This window comes from Callospermophilus lateralis, chromosome 19 (genome assembly GCF_048772815.1).
Source record: "Callospermophilus lateralis isolate mCalLat2 chromosome 19, mCalLat2.hap1, whole genome shotgun sequence".
Classification (NCBI taxonomy): domain Eukaryota; kingdom Metazoa; phylum Chordata; class Mammalia; order Rodentia; family Sciuridae; genus Callospermophilus; species Callospermophilus lateralis.
In genome coordinates this window covers 27,467,236-27,491,692 of record NC_135323.1, presented here as the reverse complement: position 1 = coordinate 27,491,692, position 24,457 = coordinate 27,467,236, and the positions used below count along the sequence as shown (strand labels likewise).

Below are 24,457 nucleotides of genomic sequence, written 5' to 3'. Positions count from 1 at the left end.
CAGCTTAAAATGACACAAATTGATTATCCTGCACTTCTGGATGTCAGGATTCCAAAATGGGTTTTGGCAGAAACTGAGGCACAGGCAGTCTTCCCCTCCTGGAGTCTCCAGGAGAGCATCTATTTCCTTGCTCTCTCCAGCTTTTAGATAATTGTGATCTATGGCTTCCTCTTCAAAGCCAGCAATGTAACACCTTCAGATTTCTCTCTGCTGCCATTTCATATCTCTTTCTCCCATTCAGACCCTCCTGCCTCCCTCTTGTGACTACATGATCCAGGATCATCTCCCCATCTCCAGATCCTTAAGTCAGATGCATCTGCAAAGGCCCTTTTGCCATGTAAGGTCCCATATTCACAGGTTTCAGGGAGTTTCTTTGGACAAGGGCATTATTCTGTCTAATATAGAGAGAAATAGCTGGGGAGGGGGTGGCACAAGCCTCTTTGAATTTCTTGTTTGTCAAACTGCTCTCCAAAGCCAGCTGATGCTCTCTCCCACAGTCCTGCTTAGGTACACTGGGTGTTCCTGTCCTCACCATCACTGGATAGTATCTGACTTTTTAATTTTTGCCAGCTTGATAGATATGAAATGCCTGGTTTCTGGTAGATGTTTAGCCAAAAAAAAAAAAAAAATGGCGGTCAATAATTTGGCATGTGAAAAAGAATACTGGCAGGAAGTAAGGAGTGGATGACCTTGGCTAGAGAGAAGCCCCTGGCATGGTGGGGGTGAGGTTCAAAGCGAATGAATCAAGTAATGGGGTGGTGGGGGTGGGGCAGAAAGTGGAGAGCAGAGTGGGAACTTGAAAAATATCCATGGGGAGGTGAGAGGGAGGTGTAATTCTAAAGGCAGAAATTAAGGGTGGAAGAGAGAACAGAAGACGTTAGTGACAGAGCACGCCAGGCACCTTACAGGGCTCAGGGGGAGGTGAGACTCAATGGAGGTGAGACTCCAGCAAGGCATTTGGAAGGAAGAGAGCTGCCTCTCCTGGAGGCGGGAGGGAAGCAGGGCCCTGGGCAGGTGCTACGAATGTCCAAAGAGGTGAAGCAGGACCTAGGACAGGCTTCTCCTTACTGAGCAGTGGAGCTAGCTACTGAGCTGGGGAGGAGAGGACTGGGGGTCTGAAGAGCGTGGGGAAAGGCTCACAAGCAAGGCTCTGGGGGCTCTGGGCCTCACAAGAGGAGGAAGGTCCCATCTTCAGATCTTTTTTTTTTTTTTAATATTTATTTTTTAGGTGTAGATGGACACAACACAATGCCTTTATTTTTATGTGGTGCTGAGGATCAAACCCCGGTCCTGCCTGTGCTAGGCAAGCGCTCTACCGCTCTACCGCTGAGCCACAATCCCAGCCCCACCTTCAGATCTTACCTTGACCTCCTAGGAGGAAGGAGGCTGATAGCCCAGGGTGTGAGAGACCAAGGGAGGCCAGGGAAGGCACAGTGTCTAGGAGATCCCTGAAAGCTCATTGGAGACAGTGGGCTCCTATTCCCTGGTTTATGGAATTCTCTGGTTCCATTATTTTCTCCTTAACCTTCAGAACTCCTATTCATCCTTTGAAACCCAGCTCAGATGTCCACTGCTCTGATGAAACTTTCTGATTATCCTGGTTTCACCTGTATTTTCAGAGCAAGCGGTGAAGTGGAACAAGCTCACTCATTGAGGTTTGATTTAATTTAAGTAACTTAATCTCTGAGCTTCTATTTCCTGAGATGGGGAATGTCAGTAGCCAAGCCCACTTTTTTTTTAATGCTATTTTTAAAATATTTTTTAAAAGTTGTCGAAGAACCTTTTTAAAAATATATATATATGTGTGTATATATCTATATCTATCTATCTATCTAGTTATGGCTAGCACAACACCTTTATTTATTTATTTGTTTATTTATTTTAATGTGGTGCTGAGGATCGAACCCAGGACCTCGCCTGTGCTCGAGCGCTCTACCTCTGAGCCACAATTCCAGCCCCATGGACCTTTATTTTATTTGTTTATATGCAGTATTGAGACTTGAACCCAGTGCCTCACACATGCTAGGCAAGTGCTCTACCACTGAGCTATATCCCAGCCCTGACAAGCTGTAAAGATGGGAATTGGAAGCCAATGTGTACTGACACCTGCCACTCTGTCTTTACTAGAGTAAGCTGAGTGGGAATGTGACTGCCTTAATCGGACAGCTCCCTGAGGGCAGGGACAATGTCCTCACAGTGCGTATAATTCAGTGCCCTGCACAGACAGGCATCATGTGCTCTCTGGATCCTGCACAAAAGGGAAAAACTGGGATTGTCTATCATTCGCCAGTAATGGGACTTTAGGGAGCTGACATCATCTCTGAGATGTTTCCTCATCTCCAAGGTAACAGTAACTCATATTGGGTACCAAGTCACCTACTACCGGTAAGGCATTCAACATCTGCGATCTTGAAGGCTCCCTGTGTATCACCGTCCCATTTCACAGAAGAGCAAACTGAGGCTCGGGGAAGGCGAGTGACCTGTCCAAGTTAGTAGCAGAGCTGGAGCTCCTGGCCACCTGCCGAACTCAAATTCGTGCAAATCCAAGGGGTAAATGAGAAAGAGCCTTGCAAATTGTAGACACGCACTAGGGTCCACGCCTCCAGGTGAATGGTGGCGGGGCGATGGGGTGCGCTGAGAGGCCCTCCGCACTGCGGCCGACATTCAGCCTCTGGGCCGGTTCTAGGGTGCGCGCCGCGCTGCGTGGCCGGGGCCGCCAGGGGTGCGGCCCGCCCCCTCCCTGCCCCACCCCCAGCCCGGCGGCGCGGCCCCTTTAAGAGCGGGCGGGGCGCCCCCTGGCGGTAGAGCGGCGCGCGCGGCCGGAGCCGGAGCGGATCCCGGAGCCGGAGCGGAGCCGGGGCGGAGCGGGCCGAGCGGGCCGAGCCAGCAGCCGAGCTGGGGGCGCGGGCGGGCGGCATGTACCGGGCCCGGGCGGCGCGGGCGGGGCCGGAGCCCGGCAGCCCGGGGCGCTTTGGGATCCTCAGCACCGGGCAGCTGCGGGACCTGCTCCAGGATGAGCCCAAGCTGGACCGGATCGTGCGGCTCAGCAGGAAGGTAGCGCGGGGGGCGCGGGGGCGGGGGGCCGGGCCGCGGCCTGCCGGACCTGCGACCACCGCGGCCGCGCGGGCCGAGCCGGGCCGCCGGGGCGCGGCGCCGGGCACGTCCGATGGGCCCCGCGGGGCCGCCCGGGGAGGGGGCGCCGGGCCGGGCGGGCGGGCGGGGCGCGGGACCGGGAGGCGCTGTGCGCCCGGGGCGGCCGCGAGGCGGGTCCTCCGGCGGATGCTCGGGAGGTGTGTTCCGGGGGGTAGGGGCGGCCGTGTCGGGGCCCCGCTCGCGCGCCCGCGCTCCGCAGGGCCGGAGAGGGGAGGCGCCTTCCGCGGGGCGAACTCGGGGCCTGTCTGGCACCCGGGGCTCCGCCGGGGGCTGCGCCGTCTGGGCGCGGGAGGGGGCTTTGTGTCTGCCGCGGGGGGGGGGGGCTGCCGAGCGCGGGCCGCGCGTTCCGGAGGCCACCGGAGGAGAAAGTTGTCTGTTTCACGGGCGATAGGCCCGGGCTGGGTGTCCGCGGGGGCAGGAGGCAGACAGGAGGGGCTGGTGCATCCTACAGGGGACAGATGGAGGGGAGTGCGTTCCCCAGGGGCAGGCCGGGAGGCTCGGCCCTCCCAGACTTCTCCAGGGCCAGGGGCCGCCTTCTGCCAGCCCAGAGCAGGAAGCAGGTGCTGGGGATCAGGGAGGAAAAGGGGGTGTGTATGCGCGGGGGCGTGGGATTCCACTGGAGGGTAGGGGAGGGGTATGAAGGGAAGAGAGGGTGACCTGACTGAGGGGGCTGCCAAGGGACAGGGTGCAGACAGCACTCCGGAGAGTCAGCCCTGGGGTGGGAGTGTTGTCAGCACAAACACCTGAGGAGGAAGCAGACAAAGGCCTGGAATAGGAGCGAAGCTGCCCATGCATGGAAAATGGGACAGAAGAGGGAGGGGAACTCCTCAGGGACCCGAGCAGACATATTAATTGAAAAATTAAAAATTAACTAACATTTGTAGAGGCCTTCATAGTTTTGTTCACTTAAGTCTCACAATGACCCCATAAGACGGGTGTTTTGAACTCAATTTGTAGAAGAGGAAACTGAGGTCCAAAGAGGAGCTCAAGGCAAAACTGAATCCCTGCCACCGCACTCCCTCCACCTGTTGGGCTTGCAGCCCTGAAGGTTGGGGCCTTGCCAGTGCCTTCAGCTTGGCCCACGGGCACTACCATGGCCCAGGATGGCAGCAAGGTGAGCCTGGGCAGACTCCTGGGGGCCCCTCTTAGCTCTTCTCTGCTGGCAGTTCCAGGGCCTGCAGCTGGAGCGGGAGGCATGCTTGGCCTCCAACTACGCCCTGGCCAAGGAGAACCTGGCCTTGCGGCCCCGCCTGGAGATGGGCCGAGCAGCCCTGGCCATCAAGTACCAGGAGCTTCGAGAGGTGGCTGAGAACTGTGCTGACAAGCTGCAGCGACTTGGTGAGGGGACATCTAGAAGGACTGCCTGGGGTGGGGGAGCAGTTGGCCTTCTGGCTAGTTGACCAGAGCATGTAGTAGGCTCTGAAGGGTGGGACTCGGGCAGACCTACTCCTTGGCACATCTGAGGGGTGCTATTCCTAGCCTTCTGGAAAATGGAGTTGGGGAAGGGGCTCTAGGTGGGTGGACCTGGCTTGGACAGGCTGAGTGTGGTCCCAGGAAGTGGGAGAATTGGGTCCAATAGCCAAGTACCCCCTGGGTGTTCTGGGAGTCAAAGTCACTGCCTTCCCTTCTTCATTGAACTGGGGGCAGAATCTTATTGGGGAGGGACCCACAAGGTAATCACATGGACACTGTGCAAATGAGGAATCTAAGGCTCCAGAGAGGAGATGGGCAGTGTGGAATCATAGTCAGTGGGAGAGTCGGCCCTTGGGGCTCTGGCTTGTCCATCCTAGCTGGTCACTGTGTCCCTCTGTGACCCTCAGAGGAGAGCATGCATCGCTGGAGCCCTCACTGTGCGCTGGGCTGGCTACAGGCTGAGCTGGAAGAGGCTGAGCAGGAGGCGGAGGTGAGGGGAGGTGGCTGGGCCTGCATGGGGACCAGAGGGAGACCCATCCTATCCACTCTGGTCTCATTACATCGAAGACTTGGGAGCACCTCCTCTGGGAAGCCTGCCCTGAGTGCCTGGCCATAGCCCATTGTGGCTGTCTGTACTGCTCTAACCCTGGATAGAATGGCTCACTGTCCCCACCTATGACTTTTGCCCTTGATCCCTTGTGAATGTCTCAGAGCAGTGGAGTTGGGAGGGGTCTATGGGAGACCTGAGTGGACTTGGTGCTAGGCTGGGAGTGTGGCACCCCATGAGGTGAAGGACACAGGGGAAGAGGACCCTGCTTGAGTTCTCTTGATGAGACACCTGTATGTCCCCACCTCTGATCCTGCCTCAGCTCTGACCTGGCAGGTCTGGTGATAACATCCTCATTCTGGAAGTAAGGAGGGCATTTATCCCTGGTCACTCAGTAAGTCAGGCTGGTCCAGACTGGAACGCAGGGGCCCTTGTTCCCAGTGGTGGTTGCCATAGGGAGGTACTCTGTCCCTGGCCTTGCTTCTCCCAAGCCTTCTCTCCCTCTGCCCAGGAGCAGATGGAGCAGTTGCTGCTGGGGGAGCAGAGCCTGGAGGCCTTCCTGCCGGCCTTCCAGCGCGGCCGGGCCCTGGCGCACCTGAGGCGGACACAGGCTGAGAAGCTGCAGGAGCTGCTGCGGCGACGGGAGCGGTCTGCCCAGCCAGCCCCCACTGCGGCCGTGGACCCCCCCAAGCCCTTCCCCGCTGCAGCTGTCCTGCCCACTGGGGCTGCCCGGGGGCCACCATCAGTGCCCCGGAGCCTGCCCCCCTTGGACTCCCGCCCAGTGCCACCACTCAAGGGCTCCCCTGGGTGCCCTCTTGGCCCAGCCCCTCTGCTGAGCCCTCGGCCCTCTCAGCCAGAGCCCCCCCACCGGTAGGATCCAGGCTGTGGCCCCCCAATGGGGGGCCTAGACAAACTTGATTCGTGGCTCCTCCTCCTCCCCCACTGCCTGGGTGGGGGGAGGGGCAGGCCCCTCTCCCTGGCCTCAGGCAGGCCCTGGCCCTGGAGGCTGAGCTGGGGAGGAGGGTCACCCCAAGAGGCCCAGAGAGGGCTTGGGTAGGGTGGGCAGGGTGCTGGGCCTCGGGCGATGAGGAAACTCTGCCTTTCTTGTCTCCCTGGCTGGGGCCTCTGGGGTGACAGGCCAGCCCCATGGAAGAACTTCACTTACCTACAGGGCCTGGGGCCTGGGGCCAGGACGGTACCGCTTCCCCTCGGGGCCTGTCTCACTCTGCCACTCCACTGGGTGCGCGCAATGCCAAGGCCAACGGGAGTGTTTCCATCAGGTCTTGAGCCTACTTTTCCCCCAGTTCTGGGGCCCACCACCTAGGAGCCAGGTGGTCAAGGCCCCAGCTGCGGGGCAGGGACACCACGGCCCTGGGGCTGCTACGTGCCCTGCACCTGCTCCAGACCCTGGGGCAAGATAGGCTAGGGCTCTGACCTGCGCCAGTGAGAGCAGGCCACCCCAGGAAAGACCATTCTGTATTTTTCTGTCCCTGTCTCCTTAGAATGGAACCTTTTTGAGGGCAGGTCCTTGTCTTTGTATGTTCTGTCCCCAGCCCCGCTTCCTAGGGGCCGTCAATAAATGTGATGATGCGGATGATGCACTGCCAGACTCCTCTCTGCCCCCTTGGCCAGCCATTCTGCGGGCGCAGCCTCCACAATTCAGCCTCTGGGCCGCCTCCTCTTGAGATGCCTTCCCTTCCTCTCCACCCACCCAAAGCCCAGCGTCCTGCAGGTCCAGCACTGCTGCTGCCTCTTCTGCGAAGCCTCCTCTGGACACCAACCTGTGAAAGCCCTTCCTAAATCTTATCTCCCAGCACTTCTGGCCAGAAGCACATTCTGCTCCACGGCGGCCTCCAGTTGCTCCACCTGTATGCGCTTTCTTTTCTGGGGTCTCTTGTAAGCCCAGTCAGGATGGCACCTGCTCCTTCTGGCCTGCCAGATGACCACCTCTCTGGGCGATGGAGTGTCTGTGGGACAGAAGGGCTTTGTCTTCAGCCAGGTGGAGACTGGAGGTCACCTTGGCTGATGAGTGTGGGCAAGAAGATGGGTGAGCAGGAACATGCCCTGGCTCAACCTGGGTCCCGGCTAAGGAGAGGAATGATGTTCAGGGAGGTGTGGAAGTGCTTGTAGGCACAGGGGACTGTCAGAGTGCCATAGAAGCTTGCAAAGTTGCCCTGGTCTGGGTTCGTGAGAGTAAGAATTGCACCATCTTGAATGAGGGAGGTCTTGGGTTGGCTCTGTATCCCACTGAAGTTTGACACTACAAGATAGAGATCCCAAAAGGGCACCTTTGGAGGAATAAGGACTGGAAGGAGTGGAACTAAGTCCCAGGAGGGATCTGTTGAGAAACGCATGTGTGTGGTGGTTAGCTTTGGCATTTCTAAAGGACTGTCCCCTGTGGTGCCAGAGTCAGAGACCACCAATGGAAGCAGATCCCGCTCGGTCAAGGCCCCGAGTGCTGCGCTCACATGGAGGTGTCACAGTGCCTGACAGGCCTTTAGAGATTAGGCAACAGCTGGAGGAGCAGGCCCATGTGAGCTTCAGAGAGCCCTCTGAGCCAGTCACTTGCCCCTAGTAGGGGTACAGTTAAAACCATGAGTGCCCAGTCAAGACACCCTGTCCCACCCTGGCCTTATTGCGGAGATGACAGCGACCCATCAGTTGGGGGAAACCTTCATTCTTGTCTCAGCTGGGACAGGTTGGGCCTCTCTTACCCTGGAATCCATTCCTCTTCCCAGCTTCCAGGAGTTTTTATTGTAATCAGGAGAGATGGGGCTGAGGTTGGGCATGACCAAGCTTTTCTCTGCTATCATGACTTGGGGAATGGCCTCTAGAGGCAGCATGTAGTCTGAAGAGGGCAGGTGAACAGCAAAGGAAAGACCCAGGTAAGAGTGGGACTGGGGAGGGAGAAGAGTGATACCATGGGAACCAGATGTGGTCCTTCCAAAGGCCATGTACACACCTCACCTTCCACCAAGAGCTCAGACCCACCTGTAGAGGGAGTGAGGCCTCTCAGTGTTCAGCTCAAGCCTGGTCAAGACCTGAGGTAGGTGGGGATGGAGTGGGCTTCCTGGGTGGGCCAAGGGAGAGGAGAGTTGGATGGCTAAAAAACTTCAGGAAGCCCCTGGCTTGAAGGCACATGGAGTATTCTGGAATATTCTGGAAGAGGTCAGGCAGTCTGGGCCCTTCCTCCTTTCTAAGACTTTCTGCTTCCAGGTTCTAAGGGCCCAGGGAATGATCCTGACTATGATCCTCTGAGGGACTACATCAAGGTCCTTTTATAGACACTATTGCTTTTATAAACCCAAACCAAAAATACCCCCAAATAACAAATCTCCTACCCTTTGAGATAAACATAAAATTCTTGTTTCTCAGAAAGTCTTATATATGCCTCCTGGTTTGGGAACCACTGGCTTCCCATCATTTTCTAGGCTTCCTCTCTTGTCCAGAGATAGACCATCAAGGCTCACTGAGCTATTCAGGCTTGAGCCACTGTGGCCTTGCAGAGCCCTGGCTATAGGCTCACCCCAACCTTCCAGACAAGAGGTTGCTGAATGGTTTCTAAAAGGGACAAGTTGGTTGGTTTCCCCTCTTGGTGGACACGGTGCAAGTGTGTGGATGGAGGCCTTGTGTACCTCACCTCTTCCAGCTGGTGGGCATGCAACAGCCTGGGAAGCAGTGTTCATCTAGGAGTGAGTGGCTGTTAACTTATCTTCTTCCACAGTGCCCAGGAAGTTAAGTCAGCTAAATGGTGGCAGATATTCTCATTTTTCAAGAAGTTAGCAATCTATTTTTCTGCAAAAATCTCCCAAGTTTTGAATGTTGGTTTAAATCTGTCTGCCCCAAGTCTTCTGAAATAGGCCTTCTTGTGTCCAGTGCATCCCCTCCTTGGACTGAGGGTGTGGATGCTAAAGGGGCAAAGGTAGGGTGAGTGGGAGGTCAACCAGCCTCAAGATTAGCCGCAGGATCCCAGGCCTGAGATATGGCAATTGGAGATATGTCTAGAGTCACAGGACCAAGTGACCTCAGGACAGCAAGTGAGAGATGAACCCCCATATGGGCTACCTGCTGTGATGAGAGTGTTCTTGGCAATGCAAGGTCAGAAGGTCCACATACCTTAACAGAGGGACACTCAGCTGCTCTGCACAAATCTCTCTGGGCTGTAAGCTGCATCCCAGAGCTGAGCTGGGGGGCAGGAGAGGCAGGTTCTCTGCCATGCTCTTGTGCATGGGCAGATGGCAATATGTGACTTAATCACAGGCAGATGAATCGGGAGTACGCAAAGGCCAGGTTAGAGCCCACATTCTTGTACACCAACTTCAAGAGCATGGATGGAGGTGGGGATGTAGCTCAGCGGTAAAGTACATGCCCAGGGTCAGGTGTGAGTCAGGTGTGAGGCCCTGGGTTCAATCCATAGCACTTTAAAAGAGGGGGTGTGAGGGCTGGGGATGTGGCTCAAGCAGTAGCGCACTCACCTGGCATGCGTGCGACCTGGGTTCGAGCCTCAGCACCACATACAAACAAAGATGATGTGTCCACCAAAAAACTAAAAAATAAATATTAAAATTCTAAAAAAAAAAAAAAAAAGAGGGGGTGTGAGGGAGAGGACTGAAGGAGTACCACCACTGACCAATGTCCCTTCTCTTTGCCTGTTTTCGTGGGGTCTGGTGACCTCCCTGAAAGCCCAAAGGTTCAAGACTCACGCTTCTCCCATTTCTCAAAAAAAGGAGTGTTGGTGCCAATTGCTTGGCACCTGTGAAGACCTGAGTCAATTGTGATCCAAAGGATGACTCCTTGGACTAAGGCTGGCTCCCTCTGGTTCCATGACAGAGGCTGAAGATGCACCCACAGGATGACAGCCAGGATCTCAGAAGAAAGTAGGACTCTTACTGTCAATGCTGGGATCTGCAAAGGGTTAGTTTACCCAGCAATAAAATAAAAGAGCAATGAGGGAGGAGCAGTTTGGCTCAAAAGGAACACAGTTCTGATCAACTCCAAGGACCACACACAACTGCCTACACACATGCGTCTTGGTCCCTGCTGGCTGCCCAAGTCTTTCCACCTGGGCCTGGTGCCTGCTGCTCTCTTGGCCTCTACTGTACTTGCACCCCCTTCCCCACCCCGCTGAGGCAGATTTGGCCCTTTTTGCTAGTCTCTCGTTCTAGGTCCAAACTTCAGGGGAGATTTTAGTTTGCAACCAAAAGAAGAAAAATGACCAAGACTGGGCATGTCTGAACCTTCCTGCAGGATCAGGACCAGGGGGATAAGCCCTACAAGGCAGAGGCTAGTGTCTATGGCAGCCTCCTCTTGCCAGGGCAGGTAGAGTAAGACTCAGACAATCAGGAAAGGGGGAGACAAATGTTATCATGGGAACCAGTTGGGGATCCTTCAAAGTCCTCCCACACATCTCCCTTTCCATGAAGACTCAGACTCAGTTTTAGGAACAGCAGGGATAGAGCCTCTCAGAGCTTGGCTGTGGCCTAAAAAAGACCAGAAGCTTATGGGGATGGACACTCTCAGAGTGCAGTGGTCCTTGTCATAGCCACAGGAGAGGCTGACAGGTGGATGATGCTTAATAAACTTTACAGACTAACCTATTTAGAGTTGCATAGAATGTTATGGAATGTCCCCAGAATTTTCATGTTGAGAACCATCCCCCCAGTCTGAAACTTGTAAAATCCTATGTATCTACTGGTTCTAGGGCCATAGGAAACATTCTTGGCTGGGAGAAGACAAACGTGAGGTCTATGTCATGGGTGCATGGTGTTACAGATCCCTAGTGCTTTTACAAACCCAAACTAAAGAGCCTTTCTGATGGAAACAAAAGCCCCCACCCCAAGTACTGTCAAGCCTTGCTTTCTTGGATGAGAAATCACTCACTTGTGCACATTCTGCTAAGCTCTGCTTCCCCTAGTTTATATGTACAAAAGAGAACTTGAAACATAACAACATTAAATGTTCTTTTAAAAAGTAAATATATCCTTTAGTAGGTCGCCAGGACCCACCTATAATCCCGCAGCTAGGGAGGCTGAGGCAGGAGGATAGAGAGTTCAAAGCCAGCCTCAGTAAAAGTGAGGTGCTAAAAAACTCAGTGAGACTCTGTCTCTAAATAAAATACAAAATAGGGCTTGGGATGTGGCTCAGTGTTTTCGTGCCCTTGAGTTCAATCCCCGGTACCAAACCAAACAAAATTAAAAAAATAACCAAAACCTTCTACCAGTAAATCAAGGCTCAGAGCCAAGCAGCTCTGAATCTACATGGGTTTGAATCTTTACTACAGAATCATGATCACTGGGAATCTAATGACTAATTTACCCCCCCCCTCCTAGGCAAGATAATCAAATAGTTTTCAAGATATCAAGCTGGACTATATGTGGGTATACCCCAATTTATACAAGGATCTTACACAAAACATCAAGAGCACAAGCTGGCATTAACATACCTAAGCACCTTGGGCTTTGCTTACACCCAAGACTTGGGTCCTCAACCTGGCCTAGACATCCTGTAAGGGTTTTCCTCTCCCACAGCTTTATACTCAGCCCTGGGCATAGACACTCCAGCTTCTGCCATCTCATGGCCATCCCACTCCCACAGGTGGTAAGTGAAAGGAGTCTTACTGCCCAGCTGCTCAGCACCAGAGAGAAAAACCAAATACCCAAAACTCCAAACAGCCCTTCATGCAGTTGTGCAGGAGGAACACTCTCCACTTTGACCAACAAGGCTTCTGACCCTCAGGAGGCCTGGCTACTCCAAACCCCCAGTTTCTCACAGCCTCCAGTGGCTTGGTTTTCATGACATGGCTTATGGGGCCTGTGATAAGCACTGCAAGCTAAACAGGAGTATGGGCCACCCTCCAGGGACTCAAGCTCCAAGTCAGTCTATTTCTTGGAGGAGACGGGCTGCACAGTTAGCAATCAGACTGGCTAATAAAGGGCTGACCGGGTGACAGGCACATGGTCCCAAGGTGAACTCTGCCCTTCATGCTGTAATCACTATGGTCTAGAACCATGGTTAATAAAGGGTGACAGGCCTCAAGAGAGCAAATGATTCACTTCTTCTCCAGGGTCACACACTAGATTCATATGGACACAGGGCACACACTCCTTATGCCTGATGACCTTGTTTTCTCACTCCCATGTGCCACCAACAGAAGGGAGAGTGGTGTGGGGCAGACCCTTGAGGAGCAGCAAGCTCTCCAAGGACCACATCCTTACCCTGGATCAGTCCACATCTGTGGCGTGGGGAACACACAGAAAGACAAGTGTCCTACAGCCCCAGAATTTTTCTTTTGGCAGCCAACAACTGGGCATATTGCACGTTTCAAGGTTACCCAGCAGCCCCGAGACACAAATTCGGGGCAGTAGCAGACAAATATTGCTCAGGGCTTTTCGATCAAGCCAGAGCGAGAATTCCTGAAGTGGACATCAGGAAGGCGACCTCTGGAAGCAGACAACCAAGGGACTCCCGAAAACCCTCCACTTCGGGCCTTTGGATTCTTCATGCTGGGACCTCTTGGGCATCGAGAAGCCTCCTTTTCTGGACCGCAGGGGTGTGCAGGTCACCAGTTAGGATGGGCGGGTTCGGGAGGTCAAGGGGCACATCCCTTCAGACCCCAACAGAGGTAGACTACGCAAGGCCAATGGTTCAGATGACAGGAAAGGGCGTTTTCTCGGGGCTGGCTGGCAGTTCTCCTGCTCTTCCCGTCTCTCATCAAAAACGAAGGCCAATGAGGATGAATATTAAGAGGAGAAGAAAAATGAAAGTCGTGTCCCGGGTTTCCTCCCACTGGAACCCCTTCCTGGCCTGGTCCTCCTGCTGTTTGCGAAGAGCCTCCCGCCGGGCCCGGAGGCGCCGCTCGCGCTGCAGCTGCTCTCCGTAGTGCGCCTGGTAGAAGGCGTCGAAGTTGAACATGGTGCGGGGGGCGCCCGAGGCGGCCCCGCCAGCCTCACGGGCCCGGCAGCTGGACGGCGGGGCGCGGGGAGCCGGGTCGGCCGCGGGCGCCGCCGAGGGCCGGACGCCCGGCCCGAGTAGGTCCTGATCGCTGAGCAGTCCGCGGTCGTACTTGCGACGGAGGGTGGCACTGCCCAGCACCAGGTAGGCCTGGGAGATGCGCGTGAAGCGCTCGGCAGCCTCGGCGCTCCCCGAGTTGCGGTCGGGATGGTAGAGGAAGCTCTGCCGGTAGTAAGCCGCCTTGATCTGCGCCTGGGTGGCTGTAGAGGGAACGCCCAGCAACTCGTAGAGCGCCGTGCGCGAGTATGGGCCGTGTCCTCCGGAGTAAGTCCTCGCTCGCAGGTCCGGGTGTATCGCCGAATTCTGTGGAAACCTCCGGGCTTGCCACAATTTCCACAGGAACAACCGCGGCCACCAAGGCCGGCGCGGAGCTGCCATCTTGCAGGGAGGTGGGCGGCGCTGGGTTAACCAATGGGAGCCGCGTGTTGGTCGCGACGGCGCCGGCAGGTAGCCAATCAGGTGCACGAGGAGGCGGGGAGAGGGGCGGAGCATGCGCGTTACGAGGCAGTCGCGGGGCTGATGACATAAAAGCCGGGCTCCGGGAACGCCGGCGTGCTGAGGAGGCGAGAGGATGGCGTCTCGGGGTCGGAGACCCGAGCATAGCGGACCCCCGGAGCTGGTGAGGCGCTTGGACCGCGGATATCGCTTTCTCCTCTTCTAGGGCTGCGGCATCTGAATTCTTTCTTCTACTTGCCTTTCTCTTCTTCTTCCCCGCAGTTTTATGACCAGAATGAAGCCCGGAAATACGTTCGCAAGTGAGAGGAGCCTGGAATCCCGCGGCGTCGGGGGGCCGGGGCCCGGCAGCTGCTCCGAGTGTCGGCATTACTTGGAAAACACGCAGAATGTGGGGGCGGGGGAGAGCAGGGAGCTGGGCGAGGCCACTTCTCTGCCTCGGTCAAGGCAGCGTTAAGTCGTGATCCCGGTGGGTCCTCGGTAACCGCGGCGCCCAGCTGCGGTCGTGCCTGCTTTACCCGGTGGCGTTCCGAGCGCAGGGCGACCGCTGTTCCAGCGCCTGGCGAAGGGGGCGGAGGGCGTAGTCGGGGGGTCGGTTCTGTGGGTGGAGAGGAAATAATAGGTAGGTTCGCATGATCGAGGTACGTTGTCGCATTACGTTTGCACGACGGCTGGCGGTTGGCACAGGTATCTGAGATCCCTGGAGGGTAGCTACTGGGACAGGTGCAGAGTCATTTGGCAAGTAGAAGCTTCAGCAGGGACTTCCGAAACTGCCCTTTCCAGTATACGACGCTGTCGAAAATTCTACAGGATACCCGGGTTCTCCTTCCCCGTTCAAATTGGAGTTCAAGACAGAGAGGGTCAGCAAAAACCTCTTGTCCACTTGTCTTTACGAATCACACATAGACTTCCATCTGCAGAGCTCCATGTTTAGGCATTTTGAAAACTGGAGTGTGATTCTTTTTTTCTTCCCCATTATTTTGAGAAGGTTGGATATACTATAGACCTGTTAATTGTGGCAGCCTGAAGCCATCTATTGCCCTATTTGTTTTTTTGTTTTGTTTATTTATTATGCAGTAATAGGGATTGAACCCAGGGCATCCTGATGCATGCTAGCCATGTACTTTACCACCGATGGGTATCCCCAACCCCTACTATAGATTTTTGTTTGTTCTTTTATTTTTAGTACTGGGGCTTTATCACTAAGCTACATCCTCGACCCTTTTTATTTTTTATTTTGAGACAGGCTCTCACTAAGTCGCTTAAGGTCTCACCAAATTGTTGAGTCTGGCCTCAAACTTTTAATCCTGTCTCAGTGTTCTGAGTTGCTTGGATCACAGAAGCGTGCCTCCATACCTGACCCTGCTTTAGGTTCTTGTTGTGCACTTTTTATTCTTATATATGAGAGTCACTTTCTCTTTGGAAGAATACACTTATAAGTTTATAAGTAATAGAACATTGAAGCCTGATGGAGCTGTAGCTAGTCACTAGTTGGTTATTATCTAAAGGATTTGCTCCCTTCACGTCAGCTTAGCAGCTGGTATATATAATTTATGTCACAATAAAATAGCATGTTGCTGTATTCCATGAACTTTTAGGACCACTCTTAAATAGATTTAAGTTATAATTACAAGGAGCAGGGTCAAGAAGGAGTACCTCTGGCTGATGGTTCCTTTCTTCTTCTGGGTTTTTTGTTCTGGTGAGGTGTAAGCCCAGCACTCCTTTATCACTCACTGTACTCTACTTTCCCAGCTCACGGATGATTGATGTCCAGACCAAGATGGCTGGGCGAGCACTGGAGCTCCTTAATCTGCCCGAGGGTCAGCCCTGCTACCTGTTGGACATTGGGTGAGATCCTGGGGCCTGGTTCAGGTTGCCTGGGCAGCATTTTTGCTACTCCGTAGTTCTGAGGCTCTCCCTGTCCCATTGTGTCTTCCAGATGTGGTTCCGGGCTGAGTGGAGATTATCTCTCAGATGAAGGGCACTATTGGGTGGGCATTGACATCAGCCCTGCCATGCTGGGTGAGTATGCCCCGTCTCACACCAGGGTGGCCACCCTCATGAGTAGGGCACAGCTGTACTCCTTGTCTGCTTCTCTTATGTCCTTTTCTCCCATGTAGATGCAGCCTTGGACCGAGACACTGAAGGAGACCTGCTTTTGGGGGATATGGGCCAGGGCATCCCCTTCAAACCAGGCTCCTTTGATGGTTGTATCAGGTGAGGGTCTTCATTTCCTGTTCTTAATTTTGTAGGCCAGTGCTCCTAAACTTGGCTATAGCAGAGTCACACAGGATATTTGAAAGTATACATCTCCTGGGATGTTCAGATTTATTGCAGAATGCCCAAAAATGTGTGTTTAATTTCAAAACTGTCTACTGTGATCAGCTTGCATTGCCAGGTTCAGACCCCTCAGTATGGATTCTCTTTGTGCTTGTATATGCTGAGGTCAAGGGGCTTTGAGCCTCTAGAAGCCATGTCATGGGCCTTGGAAGACGTCTTGTTTTCTTCTTTTCAAACAACTAGTGGAGAGTGCCTGGGATACTCTAATGTCTTCATTGGCTTTGGAGCTCTTTCTTGGTTGTTGGGTCAAGTTTGGGGCATGTTTTTAGTTTGGTAAAAGATCTTAGAACACTGAAATGACTTGGAAATATGAAGTTTTTCTTTGTCTTACTAGCTGAGTTCTGTTCAGTGTTTGGAGCAGTGCCCTGTTGCTCGGAGTGGAAGCTGGGAGAAGCGAGAAGTTACAGTCCTTCAGTTGGGGATACCTCCTTTGGCAATCCTAGGTTGGGGGTAGGATAAGTGTGAGGAATCAATATTTGAATTTGAAGATTTTCTTACATGTAGGAGTAAGACTTAGGTCAGGGTACATTTCAAGGGTAGCAGTTGTTTTTTCAGTAATGATTAGGTGAGTTGTTCTAAGCTGTGAGAAACCAAAGGCCAGTAATATAGTATGTATATCAGGAGCGAGTGGTCGTGTGTGTGGAGGGGGGGGGGGGGCTCATGCATCCTAAGTGTAGAGTCTACTGTTGAGCTGCACCCCCAGCTCCCCCCACTCTTGGTACTGGAGTTGAATCCAGAATGCTCTACCATTGAGCCACAACCCTAGCTCTTTTTAGGGTCTTGCTAAGTTGCCAGAGCTGACCTCTAACTTGCAGTCTTCCTGCTTGAGCCTCCCAAGTTACTGGGATTACAGGTGTGGATGGCTGCACCAACTTCATTTTTTTATTATTATTATTTTTGTTTGTTTTGGTACCAGGGATTGAACCCAGGGGTGCTTTACCTCTGAGCTACATCCCCAGTCCTTTTTTATTTTTTATTCTGAGACAGAGTCTTGCTAAGTTTCTGAGGCTGGTCTCAAACTTGCAATCCTCCTGTCTCAGCCACCTGAGTTGCTGGGATTATAGGTGTGTGCCACCATGCCTGGCTTATTTTTGTTTTTAAGAAAAGAGATGTTATGGTGTATTTTTTAAAAAACATTTTGTATACATAAGACATTGTACAGAGTACTGTGGAATACGTAGAAATAAAACACAGTTGCTGCTTTTAAGATTGTCTATGCTTTACAAGGGCCGTAGACAGCCAGGCCGCTGAACACAAAGCCACTTGTGGGGTGTGCGCTGGGGAGTTGTGGGGCCTGCCAGAGTTGTGAAGAAGAGCAGAAGGCCTTGAAGGAGAGGAGCCAGGTGGGATTCAGGTAGTGAAGGGCCTGCAAGAGAGGGCATCAGTGGGTGGGAGGGAGCCAGGGAGCACAGGGTGAACGCAGGGTTTCATGAGAGTTGATATTGCACAGGGTCAGTTCCCAGGGGGCTTTTAGGAGCATCCCATGACATCGGGGCTTTATTTAGTAGGTGATGGGGGTAGGGAGCAATGCAATCAATCTGTTTGAGGAACGCTGTTTGAAATGGAAGCAGAGTGAGGGGAGGTTGAGAAGCATTTGAAATGCTCCTGGGTGCTGAGGTTGGGGCAAGCTGGGAGGGGGACATGGGAACTGCTGAAGGCTTAGATCAGGACTGCAAAGACCCTGGGCAGTCACAGAAGGAAGCACCTTAGCATAAAGGGGCAGCTGGACCAGTTGGGTGCCCTTCCTTGACTGGGAAGGGAGTGGGGGGCCTGACTCAGGAGGTGAGCGCTGCTCTTACCTACAGCTAGCTAGCTTGATTCAGTTTGTAAGAGTGCCCAGGAATGGGCCAGCACTTTCCAAGAAAGGTGTTCTGGGCAGGAGGCCATGGTGGAAGGTGCCAGAGGCCTGAAGAAGCCTAGAGTCGGGGAGGCCAAGAGTTGGTCCCTCTCCCGATTGATCCCTTTCCTTCCAGCATCTCTGCTGTTCAGTGGCTCTGTAATGCCAACAAGAAGTCTGACATTCCTGCCAAGCGCCTATACCACTTTTTTTCCTCTTTGTATTCTGTTTTGGTGAGTATGAGGTCTCCTCCTTTTCCAGGCTGGCTGTCCTTCCTACCCACCCCTGCAGGTTGGGTTGTGGAGTTGAGGGGTCCCATGATGGGAGGGGTGGCAGGACCTTACTGTGGTTGCCGCTATCTAGGCCCTTAGCCAAAACAGAAGTCCAGGTGCAGTGGGCTGACATTAATCAATCCCCAAAGACACTGGAGTCAGTATGAGACCCAGGTATGAACTTGGAATAGGGAAGCCTCTGTCGATCACAGTTCCTTGGGTTTCTGGGAGATGATATTACACAGGGTCAGTTGCTAGAGGGCTTTTAAGAGCATCCTACGAAGTTGGGGCTTTCTGCTACATTTTAATCAGAAGTTGGGGACGTGGGCTGAGCAGAGTAAGGACAGAATGGCATGGCCAGCACAGAGGGCACTCCAGAAAGTGTGCCCTTCCCACATCTCTCCCTCTCTGCTCCCCCCCGCCCAACTGATGTCGGCCTGAGATGGGAGCAGGTTGATTTTTTATCATTAAGAGCATTTGTTAGCTTTATTTTGTCTCTGTAACTGGAATGGTGTTGATTTCATTTTTTCCCTAAGATTCAGTCATGGGTTTTGAAATTCTAAATCCTAAAGGAACTCTTTCACAGTTTGAAAGACCTGGGTGTGTTTACCACCCTAGTCCTCCCTCCTCACCCCACTTTCCCAGGCAAGTGGTCCCTGGAGGTGGCTGGTTGCTGGTCTTGAGGGTTCTGAGTTTCTCCCACTCGCACCTTGGGTGCATCTTGGAGCTGCAGGGGCCTTGGTGCTCCCCCTTCCTCACTCATTCCAGTGGCAGCTGTCCCCACATCAGTACTCCGCCCAGGGCCCTCAGAGCGAGGCCTGCCTTAAACCAAAGGGAGCCCAGGAGCCCACCCCTTCCAGCCTACTGAGTGTTCCTTTTTGCACTTACCACTGCTGTCAGTTGGTTGCCTCCACCACCAAAAAGTGGGATTCGACCATTTGGGAGTGTCTTTTGTTCATGAAGATGTCTCTGACCCCAAGATCAGCATCCTGCACACGCTGGGAGCTCATGAGTATTTAGTGAAGGAAGGCCACCTGGTCCTGATCCTGAGGGCATTTGTGAGGCAGTGACATTTCTGTTGCCCCCAGGCCCGTGGTGCCCGTGCTGTCCTGCAGCTGTACCCTGAGAACTCTGAGCAGGTGAGCTCTGGCTGCTGGGGGTGGCAGTTGGTGGCGAGTGCAGAACAGGGAGCTGCCCTGGTGCTCCCTCGGCTGCCCTCTGGCAGCTGGGAGACCACAGACAAGGAACCTCACAGGCTGACAGTGGGAACAGGGACTGAGCACCCAAGAGTGGGCCCTGCAGCCCCTGATGGTGACTGGTTATCCTAAGAGGGGTGGTTTCCATGATACCAGTTAGGTGTCTTGTCTTCTACTGACAGACAAGGTGGTATTATAGGTAGTGGGATTTCCTCAACCAGATAAATGGTGGGAGAGCAAGGAGTGAGCAGGTGTCTGCTCTGGGCCTTGTGGGTAAAAATGATGAATTCATATCCACTCAGACAGGATGAGTCCCCTTTACTAACACATGAGTGAGTGGCTCCCAGCTGGTGGCCATTCATTTGCTGAGGTTAGAATGAAGAGATGGGTTTCTGGGCTGGAGAGGGAACCCCAGGGGATCTCCCTTCTCTAATCCCCCAAGGGAGGAGCAGGCCTCTTTTTGCCTCTGAGGGTTGTGGGACTAACTGAAGGTGTCTTATGGAGAAAGGCCTTCCATGTTTGGGCAGCAGCCTGGCTGCTTGAGGGGAGGGATGTGCCTTCTCCTTCAGCCTCCCCTGCCCAGCTTCCCGCCCTTTTCTCCTCAGTTGGAGCTGATCACAACCCAGGCCACGAAGGCCGGCTTCACGGGTGGTGTGGTGGTGGACTACCCCAACAGTGCCAAGGCAAAGAAGTGAGCAGGGCTGGTGGGCTGCCTAGGCCAGCCGGTGAACCAGGGTGGTGCGGGGGTGGGTCCCAGGGCCAGTGGGACTCGCCACTTCCCGCAGGGCTCTGAGTCAGGGCCTCCCTTACATTCTCGTTTCAGGTTCTACCTCTGTCTGTTTTCTGGGCCTTCAACCTTCCTGCCAAAGGTGAGGGACCCTGGGTTTCTAGGCCTGTATCTCCGGCATTTCCAGCTGTGGAGCTTAGCCTGAAGAGCATTCCGAGAGAACAACAGAGGTCAAGGTGGCCCAAGCCCCAGAGCTCAGAGCCAGGAATGTTTCTTTCTGCAACCTGGAGGCAGAGACTACCTGCCCCGCAGGTCCCAAAGGGTGTTGGCTCTTTCTGGAACAGACCTTGTGCCTATTGCAGGGGCTTGGGCTCAGGGTCTGGATTGGGCAACAGGGTTGTGGATCTGCAGGGTGGTCTAAAAGCACTTTGTTTCCTACAGGGGTTGAGCGAAAATCAGGAGGAAGAGGAGGCCACTGAGTCCATGTTCACTAATAAGAGGTAAAGCAGTTGCGGAGTCCGGTTAGGGGCAGGGCCTGTCGCCACCAGGTTTGTGGTGTTTCTCTGCTTTCATCCCAAGCCTCAGCCTCAGATGCAGTGGGGATGCCATGGTGGGACTGGAACTGGACATCGTTCTTGAACTGTGCCTGCTTCTGCTGGAGCTGGAGGGTGGGACACTTCTGGATGTCTGGGCAGCTCACTCCCTTAGTCAGCCCGCACATGCCCTTGCCCTTCGTGGCAGGCTGCCCCCTCCACGCACCTGGGCCCCATCCCTGTGTGGCTCCCTCCCGGCTCCCCTTCCCTCTCCTGCATCCTCATCTCCACTCTCCTGGGTCATTTGCATCTGCACACAATTTATCCTGTTTCAGAAAAGATCCTCCCTCAACCTGGATCAGCTGCCCGCTGTCACCCTGTCTGTCTGCTTCCTGGGAAGCAGAGCGCCTGCTCACCTCCACCTGCTTCCTCTTCTGCCGACCTAGCAGGCCCTCAGCTTCCCCACTGACCCCATCTTGCCAGATCCGCCTCCTCTCAGTCCTGCCCTCTGCTGTCCTCATCTCAGCTGCGTGCTCAGCGGAGTCTGACACAGGGGCCACTCCCTTCTGGACATGTTCTTGGCTGTTCACCCCGTCCTGCTTCCCTACAGCCCCGCTGGCTGTTCCTGCTCAGTGTGCTGTAGGTTCTCCTGGGTGGTGTGCTGGGCAGCCTCGTCCACTGCTCTCATCTCTGCCGCTTTAGATGGTAGCCAGGATTTCAGAGCCCACGTCACAGCCTTAGCCTCAGTCCGCTGCAGGTTTCCCGGTTCCTCAGTCCCCTTGCCTGGACTCACCACCTGCCCGTCAGACTCCCAAGTTCCCCGCCTTCTCAGTCATTCCTGTCCTTCCTCACATGTGACATCCAGTCAGCCCACCCACGAGTCTTGACATCCCTCCCTCAATATGTGCCCCAAATTTGGCCTAGACTGTCGCTGCTGAGGTTCCCTCTCCGTCCGTCCGTTGAAACTTGAAAACAAATTTCAACTTGTTTTTTGCCCAGCAGCGACACTGGGCCTCTTCTCAAAGGTTCATCATCTCCTGTCAATTCCCTGCCCACTGTCTGTGGTGGCCTTCCTGTCGCCTTCATTCTCCACCTGTCCCTGCTCTGGGTCATGTGTTTTGTTTGCGAGGTTATTATTTGTACCCCCAACTAAAATGAAATCTTGATAGGGCTGGTGTCAGATCCGTTGGATCAATAGTAGCTTCTTGTTAATAGAAGGTGCTCGGGATTCTTGAATGCGTAGTGGATTATGTGGTGGCTGAGAGGGAAGCAGTTCCCTGGTTCTGCTGGATGAAACCAGTCTCAAGGTGAAAACTGAGTGTTCCTGCAGCCACCAGACCACTCCTTCTGACCCCTGAGGGTCCCTGTGGTTGTTCCTCTTGGCTGGGGGGCAGGTTGTCTGCTTGGCAGAGGAGGGTACAGTTGTGTTGACCCCTATGCCACTTGGTCCTCATACCTGAGTCTGCTGACCACATGTCCTTGCTGTAAACTTGGGTGAGCTGGGGGACTGGGCACCATTCCCCAGCTATTTAAAAGGGGATGACCCTGCCCTGTCACCGCGTGTGGAGCACAGCAAGTGTGTGCTTCGTGGCTCCCTTGCTCTGCAGGCTCCTGCTCCGTGGCTCAATGTGGACAGAGGGGCGGCTGCAGCCTTCTAACTTACTGTCACTACTGTCTCATCACATTGAGGACAATTTCAAATAGGTGGATTAGGAACAAGTTGAAGGCTTTGTCTAGTGAGGCTGTGCCTCTGCTGCTTCTGCTTCTCCTGTTTGGTCCCGTGCTTCCTCATCCTAACTGACCCTCCAAACTCCTGAGGCCACGCCCCCTTTTCTCTTGGCCTATGGGTCACACCCCAGCCACCTGCTCCCTTATGTCCCCCAGGCCTTTCCCACTGCTGCTTGTGGCTGCTGCATGCTGAGTGCTTCGTTATGGTTTCTGGGACTCAGCTCCTGCACGCACCTGTGCAACAGGACTGGGGTTCAGTGGGACTTGCTGGCTCTGGCCTCGCTTGCTTCTCAGTACTCTCCTGGGTCTTCTGGGCTCTTCCAGTTGTCTTTCCTCACCCCTGGGTCCCTTGTTCTAGTCCTTCTCTGTGCTCCTTTCTAGTACACCCTGAGCAGCTCTTGGGCCTCCACACTGGCTTTGCCTAGAGAGCATTGCCTCTGCCCTGGTGTACTCGAGGGTACCTGAAGGTCGAGGATGGTTCCACAGACTGTGCCTGTGGGTGCTTGGGGAGTGGCAGGCAGCTTTGCCTGTGTTGTGCTGGAAGCATTGCTGCCAGGCCGGGATGTGGCTTTAGGGGACCAGCCCAGGCTTCTTCTTGTGGCCTCTCTCCCATGGTGCTGTGGGGTTCTCGTCTCCTCAGTCAGAGCTGGGGGGCCAAGATTAGTTTTCGAGGTCCTCGTCGGGGCTGCCGGGAGCCGGGTAGTCTTGTTTTCCTACCTCAGACATGAGCGGCTGGGAGCCCTTTGGTCACTTCCAGGCATCCCAACTCCACAGGACCACCAGGGCCCCCTGTGGCAGCCCTAGGCAAGGGGTCTCTGGCTTTCCTTGGCACTGCCAGCTCTGACCTGCTCTTGGCCAAAGTTGACCCCAAAGTAGTGCAGCCCCTAGAGGCAGGAAGTACATGCATCCAGCACAGTTGCCACAGAGATGCCAAGTGAAGGTCGCACACCTCTGACCCCAGCACCTATACTAGGAAGGGGGCTGTCCTGGGGACGTGCCATCATGGAAGAGGGAGTACTTGCAGGAGGGGGCAGTGAGAGACCACCTTTATTGGGGGAAAACTCCCAAACTGTCAGCATGTGCCAAGGGGGAGCTCAGTCCACCACTCATGGCCACGCCTCTGGCTCAGGGTTCCCCACAGGCTGGCGCGGCGAGGCCTGGTGAGGAAGAGCCGAGAGTGGGTGCTGGAGAAGAAGGAGCGCCGCAGACGTCAGGGCAAGTGAGTAGCGGGCAGGGAGCAGTGACGTGGTGGGCGGTGGCCATGGCCACTGAGGGCTCACCTGCTGGGAGGGCTGCGGGTTCTTTATCCTGAGACACTGCTGTCCCCCACAGGGAAGTCCGACCCGACACTCAGTACACCGGCCGCAAGCGCAAGCCGCGCTTCTGAGTGGCGGCCACCTCTGGACAGCTCCAACCCACCATGGGAGCCGCCAGCTCAGCTCTCGTCCCCAGGAAGTTTTCTATTTTGAAGTGATTACTTCTGCAGTTGACAACATAGTATTTTAGAAAAGTTCTAAAATTATTTTCACTAAAAAAGTTATAAGGATTTCTTGTTTTGTTCTAAAAGCAATAAACCACTTTGCGTGGAAGTGAACTCCCATTTTGTCCTCCCTCTGCCCCAGCTAGTCCAGTCCTGTCCCGCCTCCCTAACCCCTCTGTTGGGGGCTACTGCAGGACTCCAGGCAAGAATTGGGTCTCAAGATCCAGCTGGGCCGCCAAAAACTAAAAAATAAATATTAAAATTCTCAAAAAAAAAAAAGGGGGGGGGCTGGGGATGTGGCTCAAGCGGTAGCGTGCTCCCCTGGCATGCATGCGGCCCGGGTTCAATCCTCAGCACCACATACAAAGATGTTGTGTCCGCCAAAAACTAAAAAAAAGATCCAGCTGGGTGGAAGCAAGGAGCACCAGTAGGTTCCTTGAACTAAGGGCTCCTGTCACATGGGACTTGCACGTTGCGCGCCCACTTGCAGAGTGGGGAAAGGTGGTCAGGGTGGTATGTGGCAGTGGTGCCCACTGGCCTGAGGCCTTTGCAGGCCTCTGCCACCTTGGTTTTGGTGGGTGATGTTCCTAGCCCAGCACTTGATTGCCTCAGAGGCTGTCTCCTGTCCAATCCAAAGTGGTCAGGGGGCAGGTCTTGTTCCAGGATGTATGGTGTGAGTCTGTCAGGCTGATAACCAAGGTCTGGGCCAGGGAACAGAGGGACTAGAGCTGGACGTGCAGTACGAACAGGCACTGGGCACTGAGCAGG

The 24,457-nt window shown here is 54.3% G+C and overlaps 3 protein-coding genes and 1 non-coding gene across 4 annotated transcripts; 3 read left to right on the top strand and 1 right to left on the bottom strand.

Moving 5' to 3' along the window:
- Positions 1-2,882: 2,882 nt before the first annotated feature.
- Positions 2,883-6,699, top strand: Vps37d (VPS37D subunit of ESCRT-I). Its single transcript, XM_076840456.2, has 4 exons — positions 2,883-3,054; positions 4,320-4,491; positions 4,974-5,056; positions 5,625-6,699. The coding sequence occupies exons 1-4, from the start codon at positions 2,917-2,919 to the stop codon at positions 5,985-5,987; spliced, it is 756 nt and encodes a 251-aa protein (XP_076696571.2). The 5' UTR covers positions 2,883-2,916; the 3' UTR covers positions 5,988-6,699.
- Positions 6,700-12,380: 5,681 nt separating this feature from the next.
- On the bottom strand, positions 12,381-13,511 carry Dnajc30 (DnaJ heat shock protein family (Hsp40) member C30). Its single transcript, XM_076840329.2, has one exon. It carries the CDS (start codon positions 13,499-13,501, stop codon positions 12,824-12,826), a length of 678 nt encoding a protein of 225 aa, XP_076696444.1. The 5' UTR covers positions 13,502-13,511; the 3' UTR covers positions 12,381-12,823.
- Positions 13,512-13,639: 128 nt separating this feature from the next.
- Positions 13,640-23,803, top strand: Bud23 (BUD23 rRNA methyltransferase and ribosome maturation factor). The gene is made up of 12 exons (XM_076839838.1): positions 13,640-13,742; positions 13,841-13,878; positions 15,329-15,424; positions 15,516-15,598; positions 15,697-15,793; positions 17,890-17,986; positions 19,114-19,164; positions 19,827-19,912; positions 20,045-20,090; positions 20,390-20,448; positions 23,339-23,428; positions 23,542-23,803. The coding sequence occupies exons 1-12, from the start codon at positions 13,695-13,697 to the stop codon at positions 23,594-23,596; spliced, it is 846 nt and encodes a 281-aa protein (XP_076695953.1). The 5' UTR covers positions 13,640-13,694; the 3' UTR covers positions 23,597-23,803.
- On the top strand, positions 22,809-22,937 carry LOC143385533 (small Cajal body-specific RNA 20). The gene has a single exon (XR_013089487.1).
- Positions 23,804-24,457: the final 654 nt, after the last annotated feature.

Bases quoted from the DNA above. Each gene is read 5' to 3' on its own strand.
- Vps37d (XM_076840456.2), top strand. From the start codon at position 2,917: ATGTACCGGGCCCGGGCGGCGCGGGCGGGGCCGGAGCCCGGCAGCCCG. The intron at 3,055-4,319 runs GTAGCGCGGGGG...CTCTGCTGGCAG, and splicing joins TCGTGCGGCTCAGCAGGAAG to TTCCAGGGCCTGCAGCTGGA. The intron at 4,492-4,973 runs GTGAGGGGACAT...TGTGACCCTCAG, and splicing joins TGACAAGCTGCAGCGACTTG to AGGAGAGCATGCATCGCTGG.
- Dnajc30 (XM_076840329.2), bottom strand. From the start codon at position 13,501: ATGGCAGCTCCGCGCCGGCCTTGGTGGCCGCGGTTGTTCCTGTGGAAA.
- Bud23 (XM_076839838.1), top strand. From the start codon at position 13,695: ATGGCGTCTCGGGGTCGGAGACCCGAGCATAGCGGACCCCCGGAGCTG. The intron at 13,879-15,328 runs GTGAGAGGAGCC...CTACTTTCCCAG, and splicing joins GCCCGGAAATACGTTCGCAA to CTCACGGATGATTGATGTCC. The intron at 17,987-19,113 runs GTGAGTATGAGG...TGTTGCCCCCAG, and splicing joins CCTCTTTGTATTCTGTTTTG to GCCCGTGGTGCCCGTGCTGT.